The 14,432-nt window shown below is 37.5% G+C and overlaps 2 protein-coding genes across 6 annotated transcripts in view; one reads left to right on the top strand and one right to left on the bottom strand.

Moving 5' to 3' along the window:
* The window catches only part of LOC145668265 (uncharacterized), a 115,833-nt gene that overhangs the window by 69,887 nt on the left and 31,514 nt on the right, over positions 1-14,432 (top strand). The gene's annotated exons all lie outside the window — the stretch shown is intronic.
* LOC145668262 (cytoplasmic aconitate hydratase-like) overlaps positions 1-14,432 on the bottom strand; it is a 160,884-nt gene that overhangs the window by 141,725 nt on the left and 4,727 nt on the right. Inside the window, exon 1 of one of the 3 annotated variants that reach the window (XM_081735963.1) lies at positions 2,890-3,044. The exons of the other annotated variants lie outside the window; for them this stretch is intronic. Within the exon in view, the coding sequence (XP_081592089.1) occupies positions 2,890-2,896 (7 nt within the window). The 5' untranslated portion in view covers positions 2,897-3,044. Of the gene's footprint in view, positions 1-2,889; positions 3,045-14,432 lie in introns of those variants that run through there. 3 annotated transcript variants of the gene reach the window in all.

Genomic DNA, 14,432 nt, shown 5'->3' with positions numbered 1-14,432 from the left:
TATCATAAACGTGGTGGCGACTCAGTAACATTAGGGCTAAACATAATTAAGTGGTCTGAGGTCATTTATCAGCTGACAACGAAGGCAAGTGTATAGTAATATGAAGAAACAATAAATAAATAAATAAATAAATAAAATCAGATACGGCAGAGCATGGAGCACTACAACTCGTATCAGTTATGGCGACTTAATGGAGGGCGATACAACCCAACCTGCATCAGAGTAGGATGAAGCTTAAAAGTACCCGTGAGGCATCCTTTGGGAGGTGGCGCGTTAGCGACTGAGTATAAAGATGTACTGATTTCTTTTAGCGCACCACAGAAAGAATTGTTGAAAAATTATGCTTTCAATAATTTCTTTCTTATTGTCCCCTAAAAGGTTTCCACTGGGCGAAATGAAGATATCTCACTTGGCACAGATAAAGTTCAGGAGGCAACCAGAAGCAGTAGTTGTAAATTTAGATTTCTCTTATGAATTTTATACAAATACGGCTTCCGGATGCGTGGCATTAAAACTACAGTGCAAAAAGCAAAAGCTGTGCTAGGTGGCCACTAAAAAGCACAAAAGCTGAGTCAGAACAGGGTGAAGTCGGCAGGCCCGATTGCTAGTGCGGCCGAAGGGAGCAGGCGCGTCACGGATGGGGGTATGTGCGTAAGCGACGATAGTGAAAGCAAGTGAGTTTTGGCAACGATACCAGTTTCAATAACACGCGTCATGGTTTCATACTAATAACGCTACACTTGTAAAAATAAAATACAGGATCTATACACTGTGCAGAAATATACCACCAGTGAAAATAGCATCTAATACTGTCATTTTTCATATGCACTCAAAGAATTATTTGTTTCATTTTCTAATGTGATGCCTAATTCCCCTACTTGAAAGTAATACTATTTTTCGTCTTGCCGTAAAAGTACCGCACAATGCTTATTTAAGTTTGAACCTATTTTCACCTCCCCAAATGTGAAAATCTATTGAGTCTTTTAGCCGATGAAATAGCCATCAATGTAGTACTGAACTCATTTTATCCCTCTTTGCACAGACCTCAAAACCAGGGATTTTTTCAAAGGATTAGGTAAGTCTGACAACTTCCATCTTATAAATGTTACTATGCGAAAATATATTGACTCTTCATTTTCTCCAGCAGAATGCAACTCAAGCATTAGAGGGTACAATACCCAGTCTCAATATAACCTAAAGTGAACAGTGGGGCTAGAAAATATACTTCATACTCTCTATTAGCACAAGTATCCGCTCTTAGCACGAATGGAACAATATCACCTCCAATACAGTCCAGTAGTAAGGGGTGTCTAATAGAGAGCGTTCTGAAAAATATACTTTCTGAACCCACAGTTAGTGTGACCCCTCCCCTATCAATCTCACTACGTCGGAAGTTTAAAAAAAAAAAAAAGCTTCGCATGCGATTGAATCTGTGTAGCTACAAAATTTGGTGCTCTAAGTAATTTTTAATGCAAAAACCGAGGACAGAAATACGCATAATTAGAAACGAACATCTCTCTCTCTCTTCTGGCCGTCTCTTCGTGACATTTATTATTTCGTATGTTTCTATAATCTGGATTATCTAATCCGTCCGCATATATTTTTGAATAGAAAAAAGTGCTGGTTAACTCCAGGCATACCACATTTTACAAAACTTACAGGTGAAATTGAATAGTCTGCATGGAAAGACATGTTTATAAGGGATACATTTCTGTAGAACTAAATAACAATACAAATGTAGGGTTACTACTGTAAAATCAATTTAAGTCCCTAAAACTACACGAAAGTTTGCTCATACTCTAAGGTGACTTATCAGGTGCATTCTCCGGCGATCTATTTTTGCACAGTACAAAAGCTGTGCTTTATTTTTACAGGTGTAGCGTTACTAGGGTGAAACAGTTACCCAGTACTGCACGAACTCGTATGACTGTGGAAACACACATTTTCACTAACTCCGATTAGAAACACCGGCCTGTGTATAGCCCACTCCCTCCAGTTCTTTGTCACCGGAACTGGAAGTCACTACTACTACTGTTACTACTACTACTACTACTGCTGCTGCTACCACTATACTACTACTATTACTTATATCGAGAACAGAACCCAACCTACCCCTGCGGGGCTTCTAATCCGTTCCTACTACTATTACTATTGCTACTAACTACTACTATTACTACTACTACCGCTACTACTACTACTACTTATATTAAAACTTCCTTACCACAAGATTTACATCCTAAATCTTTATAACAAGGATTCTGATTCATTATGAATTAATATGAATCGTCAGAATCACTATGATTCGTTTAAAATCATTGGGGGGAGCGGGCTATACTCAATCCGAAACACCTACCAGCTTCATACTGCCCTGACTCGATTAGATAGTATTCGTGTTTTCTATTGGTCACTTAAGTTTTTTTCTGCGCTTTAGTTTTTACAGCATATGCCCGGACGCTGTATTTATAAGCATATCGTGAAATAATTCTAACTTTTCAATAATTACTTCTGTTCGTCCCGTTGAAATTAATTTATGCTAAGTAGGTTTTTCTCATTTTGCCTAACGCAAATATTTTGGACAATAATAAATAAATCTCTGGAAGTTTTTTCAACAATTATTTCAAGTGGTGTGTCTAAGTATGACCTGAATGTCGAATGTAATGTTTTGACAATACGAATTGCTTCAGTATTAACCTATTTTCGTTTAAGTCATCTTCGTTAGAAGGGAACACTTTCTCTCCCGGTATCACATAACCTGACTCACATAAATCCAAAAACAATGCTTATTGAATTATAGCATACATAGTATCACGAAATGCTAATATTTGAACATCTATTATAGTAACATTTTATATTTTTAATATTACGATGATGAACTTGCAAGTTGCTTACCCGCCATGGTCACTTCTGCTTTTCTCACGTGCACCCTCTCGCGCTGTAAGTACCGAACCGAAAGCAGCTGATTTCTGTTTCAGCAATACCACCTCATTGCTCACTTGTACGGGTATTTATAAATCCGTATTCAGTGTGAGCTGCTGATCGGCTACGATATGTTGCATAATGAAATCGGTTAACGAAAACGTATGGCTTTTGTTCGTTTTTTAAACATTATTTGCTTTTAAACCAGCATTTGGAACTAGGTTTATATTTCGTTTATAGCACTATATTCCTTTAGAAGTGAAAATAACCCTTAACCCCGACGTCAGAATTTTTCACGTAAACCCCGAGGTGGACCCCACGGACTCCGAAAAATTATCTATAATTATATTTTTGTACATAAAAATGACTGCTTTTAGAATTTTATGTCTTTTTCTTATTTTTTAATGCTTTATGTATATTATAATGTATTATTCCATGATTGAGTTTAAAAAAAAACGAAGGGCACACGCAACATCAAAATATGAACTAAGTTAGCAACGTGACCGGGGAACGGACAGAATAGCAGGCGGACAAAATGGCAGGGGCATAATGACAGGAGGACAAATGGCAGAAGACGAAATGGCAGAAGCGCATAAAGGCAGAAAGTATAATTTGAATTCTCGGGTTTTAGGGGGGGCGATCCAACCATATAGTACATTGGAAAGCATACCGTGAAAATTTTAGGAGGCTGCAAAAATTTTGAGGGGCCTGGCCCCCTAGACTTCCCTGGATACGGGCCTGCCTGGTATATAATTAGTCATTCTTACGACTGCGAAGTGTGTTTATAGTCTATATTATGATCAGTGGCGTATTTAGGGGGTGGCTTCCGGGCTTAAGCCCCCCCGAAATCTTTCTTAGTATAGTAAAGTAAATGAAATATCTTGCAGAATTTTCACATTTCCAGGCAAAGCCCCCCTCCCGAAAGTTGGTAAAGCCCCTCCCGAAACAAAATCGTAAATACGCCACTGATTATGATATATTTTGCTATATAAAATTAAGGACTATGTTTTAGTCATTCTTACGAGCGCAGAGGGTTTTTACTAGTGCTGTCGGTTTTTGAAAAAGAAAACGAAAACCGCTTTTGCTGTTTCCGTTTTGAAAACCGCATTTGCAGTTTCGATTTCCAAAACCGCAATTGCGGTTCCGGTTTAAAAACCGCTTTTGCGGTTTCGGTTTTCAGAAAACCAGTTTTCTCAAAAACCGAAAACCGCAAATGTCACAAAAAATCGACAGCACTCGTTTTTTACAGTGTATTCTAGGATATGTGTTATAGGATGTTTTAAGACACTATAAGTAACTAGTCATTCTTACGGCTGCAAATTGTGTTTATAGTCTATCTTACGATATATTATATCCTAACTATATATATATACATCTACGTGAGCTGACATAAATTATTGAGTACTTCCTGTAGGGCTACAATGATCAAATTTGGCATGATTTTAGGTTTCCGGAACTAATCCACAGGAAAATTGCCAAAAGTGAATATTTTTAATTTTTAGGGGATCTAAACAGGAGATGAAAAACCCTATGTTATTTAAATGGGCTTTTTTTGGACATATAATCTCGTTTTAGGTACTTAGAATAGGAATATAAACTTGAAATTCGGTATGCTTGTACGTTTTCGTTGGCACTACCTAAATAAATCAGTAAAAATTCAACTTTAGAGTGGTTTTATAGGGAACTGAAAAATCTTTCCCATGTTTATATGAAACACCTTTTACACCCCGAAATTATTGAGTACTTCCTGTAGGCCTACAATGATTAAATTTGGCATGATTTTAACTTTCGGGGACAAACCCACAGGAAGATTGCAAAAATTGAATACTTTTAACTTTAGGGGGTCTAAAGAGGGGATGAAGAATTTCCCCGTTTTCGTTATCGTTACCTAAGTGAATCATCAGAAATAAAAATTTCAAACGTTGAGTGGTTTTATGGGGAACAGAAATCTTTCCCATGTTAATTATATGGGACGTCTTCTACAACCTCAAATTTTTTAGCACTTCCTGTAGGGCTACAGTGATTAAACTTGGCATGATTGTGGCTTTCCGGAACAAACCCACAGGAAAATTGCCAAGAATGAATATTTTTAATTTTTTAGGGGTCTAAAGGGGAATGAAGAGATTCCCATGTTATTTAAACGGACGTTTTCTTGGGATACAAAATCTTATCTTTTAAATAGTTGAAATGGGAAAAGAAACGATAGAATTATGGGTTTAAGAGATGCAAGGCCGGAGGAGCGAGCAAAGACAGTGTGTGGGGGCGAAGACCCCGGATGGGCAGTTCAGGAAATACGAAGAGCAAGTTCACTAAATTCATTGTTGATGCAAAGGTCGATAGATAAGGAAATGTGAAGCCGTAGGCAGAGCAGACCTGGGGGTCTGGGGCTAGCCAAAGGCTAGTTTTGTTATATAAAATTAATGATGATTAGTGTTGCCACGAGACGAGACAGAACCCTTTTAGACGAGACACGAGACGAGACAGACTACTTGTCCCGTCTCGAAAACGAGACGAGACACGGGAGGAGACGGGACGTCTCGTGAAATGTCTCGTGTCTCGAAAATCAAAACGCTGGCAGGAATGGCCAAGATTGAAATTGCCAGTGGTCATATAGATTGCAAAAGGAAAATCCCCTTTGTGAGAAAACATGTTGAAAAGCCTTCATAGAAAAATGTCCTCTGTCTATTGAATGAAACAATCGTGATACGTGAGCTTCCAAGAATATCATCCTTAATGTCTTGTCCCCAATTCCCCTTGCTGTAAACTGAGGAATTCCCTTTTTTCATTTCTAGCTGGAATGATGACAAACAAAGCAACGACAGGGAAGATTTTTACAAGGTCAAGAAACCGAACTACCACCACCATCTATTCAATTTGAAAATTGGGTAAGGTCTACAGTTATTACAGGCTGTAGTTGAAAGTTCTGGCTGAGATGGCGGAAGAGAACAGAACTACACTTGTCTTTATTCTCTGGTGGCGGTATTCTTTTTGCTATATGAACCGAAAACGGCAATTGAAGTATGTCATCTTGCAACTAAATTTTTCTCTCTCTCTCTCTCTCACACACACACACACACATTATATATATATATATATATATATATATATATATATATATATATATATATATATATATATATATATATATATATATATATATATATATATAGAAAGACACTTTTACCACTTTACCAATTACTCGCTTATTATACAGCAGTCATGTTGTAAAATTCACCTCTTCATTTGGAAGGCGGGCGAAGGACAAAGAAAGCAAAGATATTATCGACGAACCCTTCAAATTGTTTGCTTTCAGCAAATTTATGATAGTAATAATAACACTGTAGGTGAAGAGGTTTTACAGGGGGACCTTCGTTTTGTTACGCGGAAATGTTTGATCTGGCCAGAGTGCGAAATTGGCCTCTGCTTCCATGTTGAGAGGAGGGAAATTCTTCCCTTTCCTAGTGAATAATATTCATTAGGACCTGAATTATCTTCAGAAATGGTTTCTTGCAGAATGTAAAGAACATTTGGTATAATATTCATGGAACTCCGTTGAAAGCAGAAAATATCATGAGAATGATCAAAATTCGAACATTGAAGAACACAATTAACAGAAAAGAAATAGGATACCCAAACCATATTTTTAAACCTGCTATAAAATGTATATCCTATATTTTTACTAATTTCTTACTCCATTGAAAGTATCCTGGGGAGGATATTTTCTTCAATTATTTCAAACTGAAATCCTTTTATCCCGTACTATTCCCCCCCTGACACAATACGGAAAAACAAATGCTGTTAAAATCCATACATATGACCCTTCCGGGACTCAACCCGGGTCCTTCAAGCCGATGGTCTATTGCCGCAGACCGCTCGGCTTGGTATGAAGATGTATGTTGTATGATTGCGAATAGATCATGACAATATAAGAAACTTTAATCCAAAATGGCCACCCAAAAATCAATTTTTTTTAGACCACTAGCTAATCTGGATGTACTGTCATGAGTTTGTTACACAAAAGGGGCAACCACCACATAGTAGCACACACCCCGCGGTTATGGGAACAGATTTGAACAATGGAGGTGAAGACTGGCCCCAAGCATTCTTTCGTCCGATATGTCGTTCAGCTCCCATTACTATGGCACTTTAAGTAGAGCTTATTGTGCAGTAACATATAAAATTTCAATCAAATACTTTCCATTACTCAATAAAATTATTTGGTTTAGATTGGTATCGGTTAACACTGTGAAACCTAAAGGTTGGAATATATGAAATCAAAGTGTACACACATATATCTATCTCTCTATTTATCTATATATCTTTCCATCTCTCTCTCTCTTATATATATATATATATATACAGACACTATAAAGGAAGTGGGCTGATAGTATACGATAGTGTCGGGGATGTTGACACCTTTACATTGAACTTTGCTTGCCGTGTAAACATTATTTAACATTAGTATCTTCATCTTCGACGTACCTATGAGCAATTTACTGTATATTCGTGTATTGAAACTGTTGAAACAAATTTCAATGTTTCAGAATGTAAAAAAAAAAAAAAAAAAAAAAAAAAAGCCAGGGTCGAGAAACCTCAGACAACTAACAGCAGAGATATATTATCTTGTAAACTATTTGTCCTTGCCTTGTGAGCTTATTTGAATTTATTTTTGAATTTATTTTTAAGACCTTTAGGCAACTTTGGCCGAATGGTTGATGATGGGAAAATTAATGGAATGAAGAAAGTGGTAGGATACTAGACAACTTCAAGAAAACACACACATTGGAAAAATGAAATGAAATCTTTGAGTTTTACGTCCCACGGTTATGCCGGTTAGGCTAAAGGAGACAGTGATAATGAGTAATGACTGAAATGGTGAAATGAAGAAAGTGGGAAGAAACGGGAGAACCCCGAGAAAACCCACGAACACGGTGTTTGTCCACCACAAAGTCACTTGGCACGGGCTGGGATCGAACCCGAGACCCCAAGCACCAGAGGTGAACGCTCTACCACTGAGCCACCGCGGTCCCCCCACAAATTCAATGTTTGTCCACCACAAAGCTCACATGGCACTAACCGAGATCGAACCGAGTACCACATACACCAGAGGTGAAGGCTTCACGGTGTAGTACCGTGACATTTCTTGTCTTGTGAGTTCTGGGTAATACTTGAAACTTAGTTGTATCTTGATTAGCATGGTGCAACCTGCTACATTTTACTTTCGTTCCCATGGTATGCTGATATATTTTTTACGAGACAAGACGAGACAAAACGAGACAAACGAGACGAGACGGGACAGAACCTCTCGAGACGAGACACGAGACGGGACGCGCACATTTTTTCGAGACATACTTCGCATGAGACGAGACAGCCTAAAGTCTCGTCTCGTCTCGTCTCGTGGGAACACTAATGATGATGTACCGGTAAGTAATTGGTCATTCTGACGACTGCAGAGTGTTCCTTATAGTCTGTTCTACAATATCCGTTATTATTGAGAATTAAGAAAGATGTACGTAATTAGTCATTCTTACAAGTACAAGGTGTTTATATAATTTAAAGGATATGTTATAGGAAATTAGAAAAAAACTGTCATTTCTGTAAATGTAAAGGAATTTTATAGGTCTGTACTATGATATGTATTAGTTTTGAAGAATAAATGATACCAATTCTTTCAGTTTTGCACTCACCTTGTTTGCTTTCACTCTATATTTTCTTGTAGTTAGAATTGTTATAAGACCAAGATATCAATTGGAAGATGGTTACAAAGAAATAAATTTGAGAAAAAAGTTAAAGATTTATTGTTAAGTTTCAAGTTAAGTTTGGATAACTGATATTTACCCTCTTTTACGCTCTTGGTTCAATTTAGCTGTATTTATATGCTTTGGATATTCGAGGTAGAAATGACTAAATCGAGAACTGTTACCTACTAGCAAACACAATAGGTGAAACCTAAAAATACGAACCCTAGGAGTTATAATTTTTGCCAAATTAACTTCTGCCATTCTGTCATTTCGTCCTCCTACCATTTTGTCCGCTGCCATTTTGCCCTCCTGCTATTCCGTCCGTTGCCATTTTGTCCTCCTGCCATTATGTCCCCTGCCATTTTGTCCTAAATTCATATGACCATATTATATTCGCGGCATTGTTCATATCTGTAGAGATTATTTACTGTTACTAACACAAAACAGGGCATTTTTAAGCTACCTTTTTGTATCCAAATGGATACCCAGGCCCAGTAGTTTGGATACCCAGTGCATTTCATAAATCTTTAAATTACTGGAAGAGTACTTGAACAATAAAGGACCTATTCGGTTTCAATGATGTAAACAGACCTTGGGGGAGATGACAGAAATTCAGCTTAAATGTAGAAGAGACTATGCAGATTATAATTCGGAAAGCAAATTGCCTAAAATGGATGGAACATACTCAAAAACAGCATGGAACATTAACATTAATGTCAATGGAAAATCTACGAAAAACAAATAATTCCTTCACTTATCTCAAAAACCAAATCAGGGATATGACTGAAATTAAGCTCAAATGTAGAAGAGGCTACGCAGATTCTCTATTCCTAATGCAAATTGTTCTAAAATGGATGGAACATAGTCAAAAAAGCACGAAACATTAATATTAATGTCAATAGAAAATCTACGAAAAACAAATAATTCCTTCACTTATCTCAAAACCCAAAAGAGGAAGATGGCTGAAATTAAGCTCAAATGTTGAAGAGACTACGCAGATTCTATATTCCTAAAGCAAATTGTTCTAAAATGGATTGAACATAGTCAAAAAGCACGAAACATTAATATTAATGTAAGAGAAAATCAATGGAAAACAAGTATTTCCTCCACTTATCTCAAAAACCTTAAGAGGAAGATGGCTGAAAATTAAATTAAATATTGAACATACTATGCAGATTCTACATTCAAAAAAAGAAATTGTCCTAAAATGAATGGAACATAGTCAAAAAAGATCACGAAACATGGAAAAGTCAAGTCAATGGAAAATCAGTGAAAATAATGAAGTTATCCACATATCTCAAAAACTGTAATAAGGAGATGGCTAATAGAAAGCTTCTTACAAAGACATAATGAAGAGCATTATATAGAAATGATGTATAGCACATAGGGTAAATATGGATAGACAAGTCAAGTTGTTTGATGATAATAAAGGGGGCGCGGTGGCTCAGTGGTAGAGCGTTCACCTCCGGTGTTTGGGGTCCCTGGTTCGATACCAGCTCGCGCCGTGTGAACTTTGTGGTGGACAAACATCGTGCTCGTGGGTTTTCTCGGAGTTCTCCCGTTTCCTCCCACTTTCTTAATTCCACCATTTCACACATCTCTCATCATCACTGTCTCCTTTAGCCTAACCGGTATAACCGTGGGACGTAAAATTTAAAGATTTCATTTCATTTTTCAATGATAACGTATATGTATCTTCTTCGAATTACTCAGGTCCGCCCCACGCGGAGGTTACGTGCTTGAAATATCTCACATCTTGATTTGCAATCTCCAGACTCGATTTGGCACGCGACTTGACTTTTGACCTGATCACGTAACACAGTCTGGTGCTTATGACAAACCGGATAGGCTCTTAGTTGAATTACTTGGTTCGCTTTCCAGGGTTTCCCAATTCTCATTAATATCGCCCAATTCCACTCTTCTCAAAGACTGTTCTCTTTAACGTATCCTGGCCTAACATTTTCTAACATTCCTTAACATTTTCTGACAACCAAACATTTCATGTCTGCTATGGGCAATATTGATAATTGAGATTTGTTTAGACAATTTTTCTGACATAATTAACAGATGGCACAAACTTGTAAGAAAGCAAGAGATTGTCCATGAAGTACAAAGCGCTATTTTTAACAATTTTTGACCCTCTTTATTGCACAGTTACCTGCGATGGCGGAGAGGCTGAGGTCCAAAATTTTAGGATTGCTATAGGAAACGAATCAAATGTTACTCATAATCTTCAATGTTACTCATAATGTTATCATAATTTAAATCACCTTTACACCTGGACACAGTAAATTAGGTACGGCACAGAAATGTTACATAAACCCCGACATGGAGTCCTACGGACTTCGTGCAAACGTTCGAGCAGCACTGAAACAAACTTTCAGCACATCTGATGCAGAACAACGTTCAAAATCAACAGACTAGAAGGTACTGAGAAAGGCGTGGGGCTACACAAAAAATAAAAGGACATATTATAGGTATACATTACTCGCGGAGTCCGTGGGACTCCATGTCGGGGGTTAAGGGTTGAGAGGCATTGACTGTGTCTTTCAGGCAGAATAATGTATACTATGCAGGAAAGATTTAACATGAAGAATTCTCAATCGATTCAAAGAATTACTACTGCTATTACAAGTACAACAACAACAACAACTATTACTACTACATCTGTACTACTACTATTACTACTAATATAGGCCAAATTTAGGCGCACTACTTGAAACCATTGTTCAGAAATTATATTTTTTTCACTAATTTCTTTCTTATTGTTCTCCCAAAAGATTTGCGTGGATGACATGACATTACCCCACTTAGCATAGACGAATTTCAAGGCGACTATCAGAAGTACTTGTTGAAAAATTACAATTCTTTTACGATTTGCGTATAAATATAGCGTCCGGGTGTATGTGACACAAATACAGTGTTAAAATCACAAACGATGTTGTGGTAGGTGGCCGCTAAAAAGAATTAATGCAATCTAGCCGAGTCAGGGTAAGGTGAAGATGGAGCGTAATAGACGCGTCAGTGACCGTGCGCCTACGCTTCAGCGAAGTTATGGGGCGTTTACACTTAGTCGATTTAGTCGCACGACTAAATCGACTCGCTGCATTTGCCACTAAATCGAAGCAACTAGGCCGAATCAGATTGATGGATGTGTTCAATTATTTCAACCACAGAAAATAGAACGTCTTTTCATTCAGTTGCCAGTCGATTAGTCGCCTTCGATCAACAAGCGCTTAAGTTGAAGTCCCGTTTACACGGTCGATTAAGTTGAAAGTGACGTCAATTCAACTGAATCGAACGCAAATCGACTAAGTGTAAACGCCCCATTAGTGAATTATGTGAGTTTTCGGAATTAAACGAATTCAAATTGCACTTGTATGGTTTCATACTAGTAACGCTACACTTATAAACATAAAATTCAGCTTTTATATACTATAGAGAAATACATTGTCAGTGGATATTAGCATCTAATATATCGTATTTCATATGCACTCACTTATTTTAACCGTCGTAAAGCACTTAAAATGATTTTACACTACGAAAACTATACTTGTAAACCTAAAATACAGTTGTATTAGTTAGTATTTAATTCTGCTGCCTGCAGACATTTTTTCCTTATAAACATGTTCTTCCATGCAGAATATTGAATTTTATCTGTAAATTTTGCAAAATATGGTGTACCTAGACTTGTCCAGCACCAATAATAACAACAATAATAATAATAATAATAATAATAATAATAATAATAATAATAATAATAATAATAATAATAATAATAATAATAATAATAATATAATCCAGATTTATTGTGTGGATCCATATGTAAATCCATTGCAGAATAATTAGTTTCATGGGCATCAGCTTTTACAGTCGCCCTATATATATAATATGCATATCAATCGATTCAGGACAACGAAAGAAACCGATCGACATCAATCTTGACTACTTCCGGAAGGTCACTCACGGTTTAAATTCTTCGTTTCTGAGGCCTGAGCATTTTTAGTGACCTTGTATACCCAACATGCACATTAAGAAAAAATAATTAAGTCAACAGGAAATATATTTCGTTAATCGAACCAAAGGAAGGGGTAGAAAACCACCTATCAACGGCATCATATCTAGTGTTACTGTCTGCTTTTCTACGCCATCCAATGATATTACACCTTATTTGTATAGTATGTCGTCCAGTTGTATAATGTTCAGTGTTGTCCTATGTGTTAGAGAAGAAATACCTCATCTAGTTCTTTTCCATGTGGTAAGGTGCCAAGAACCGACGACACGTTGCCACGTTGGATAGCAATAGATGTGCGTTGAATTAAGAAAGATGTTGAACGAATATCTCCAGTAACGATAGAAATGCGTCTACCTACTTCTCTAACAAAATCAAGGCTTGCAGATTCACAAGCACCACTAGTCTCGATGGCAATTGGAGCAAAAATAAATTTATCAAGGAGGTTGTTATATTTCCTTTGCTTTTCTACTTCTCTACGACTAGCAACAGCTCCAGCATTCATAACAGCTAAAGGGAGACTTGAATGGGCAAATGTATCTGAACACGTGAAGTCCCATACTAGTGATTTGCCTTTCAACCAAGGAACTAATGTCATGCCATCAGGTCGTTTATCATCTGAATGACAACATCCTGAAGGTTCAAGTATAGAAGGAATTCCAGCTGTGGTAAGGGCTCGTAAAATGATATCATTCACAGAGGAGTGTCTAGCGTGTCTACCCATGCTCTTCATGCACATGTGTATGCATATATATACACAGGATGTCTCAAAAGTCCCCTGACATAGGGTAACTCTGTTACTATCAGAGCCACAACAAAATGTAAGAGGGGAAACCGTCTCCAAATATGACGTTTTCAATCTAAAGTGAAGGATTTTTTTATCGGATTAGCCGTTTGGGCTGTACACTCTTTATGCGTTCAATGTTGAATGTAAATGAAACGTTGCCATTTACCTGGATCTACAACTTACGCTAACGTGTCGATGGCCAGCCAAATTTCAAACATGTCCCCATTCCCCATACTCTTACAAAATTTGTCCACTTCCTGTCCCGTCCTTTCCTCCCCCAGCTCCAGGTAAATTGCAACGTTGCATTTTCATTTAACATTGGACGCATAAGGAGTGTTCAGCCCAAACAGCTCGTGTCTGATTTTAAAAAATTCTTCACTTTAAATTGAAAATATTATATTTAAGACGGTTTCCCCTCTTACATTTTATTGTAACTCTAATAATAACAGAATTAGCCTGTCAGGGGACTTTCGAGACACCCTATATATATATATATATATATATATATATATATATATATATATATATATATATATATATATATATATATATATATATATATATATATATATATATATATATATATATAGGTCCTACAGGCCTTGGTGCAAGTTAGTTGTAAACCTGGGGCCCCACAAAATGTACCCAATCGGGCACCTAAGGCCGGCCTTGTTTATATTAGGGATGGCCGGATCCGGATCCTTTAGATCCGGATCTCGGATCTGGGTCCGGATCTCGGATCTGGATCCGGATCTCGGATTTCGGATCTGGATCCGGATCTCGAATCTCGGATCTGGATCCGGATCTCAAATTTCGGATCTGGATCCGGATCTCAAATTTCGGATCTGGATCCGGATCTCAAATTTCGGATCTGGATCCGGATTTCGGATCTGGATCCGGATCTCGGATTTCGGATCTGGATCCGGCTCTCGGATCGAGATTCGGATCTCGGACCTGGGTTGCAGGACCGAGATGA

Source organism: Thermobia domestica, chromosome 13 (genome assembly GCF_964235325.1).
Source record: "Thermobia domestica chromosome 13, izTheDome1.hap1.1, whole genome shotgun sequence".
Classification (NCBI taxonomy): domain Eukaryota; kingdom Metazoa; phylum Arthropoda; class Insecta; order Zygentoma; family Lepismatidae; genus Thermobia; species Thermobia domestica.
The sequence above is the reverse complement of the archived record's forward strand: the minus strand, read 5'-3'. Positions and strand labels throughout refer to the sequence as shown.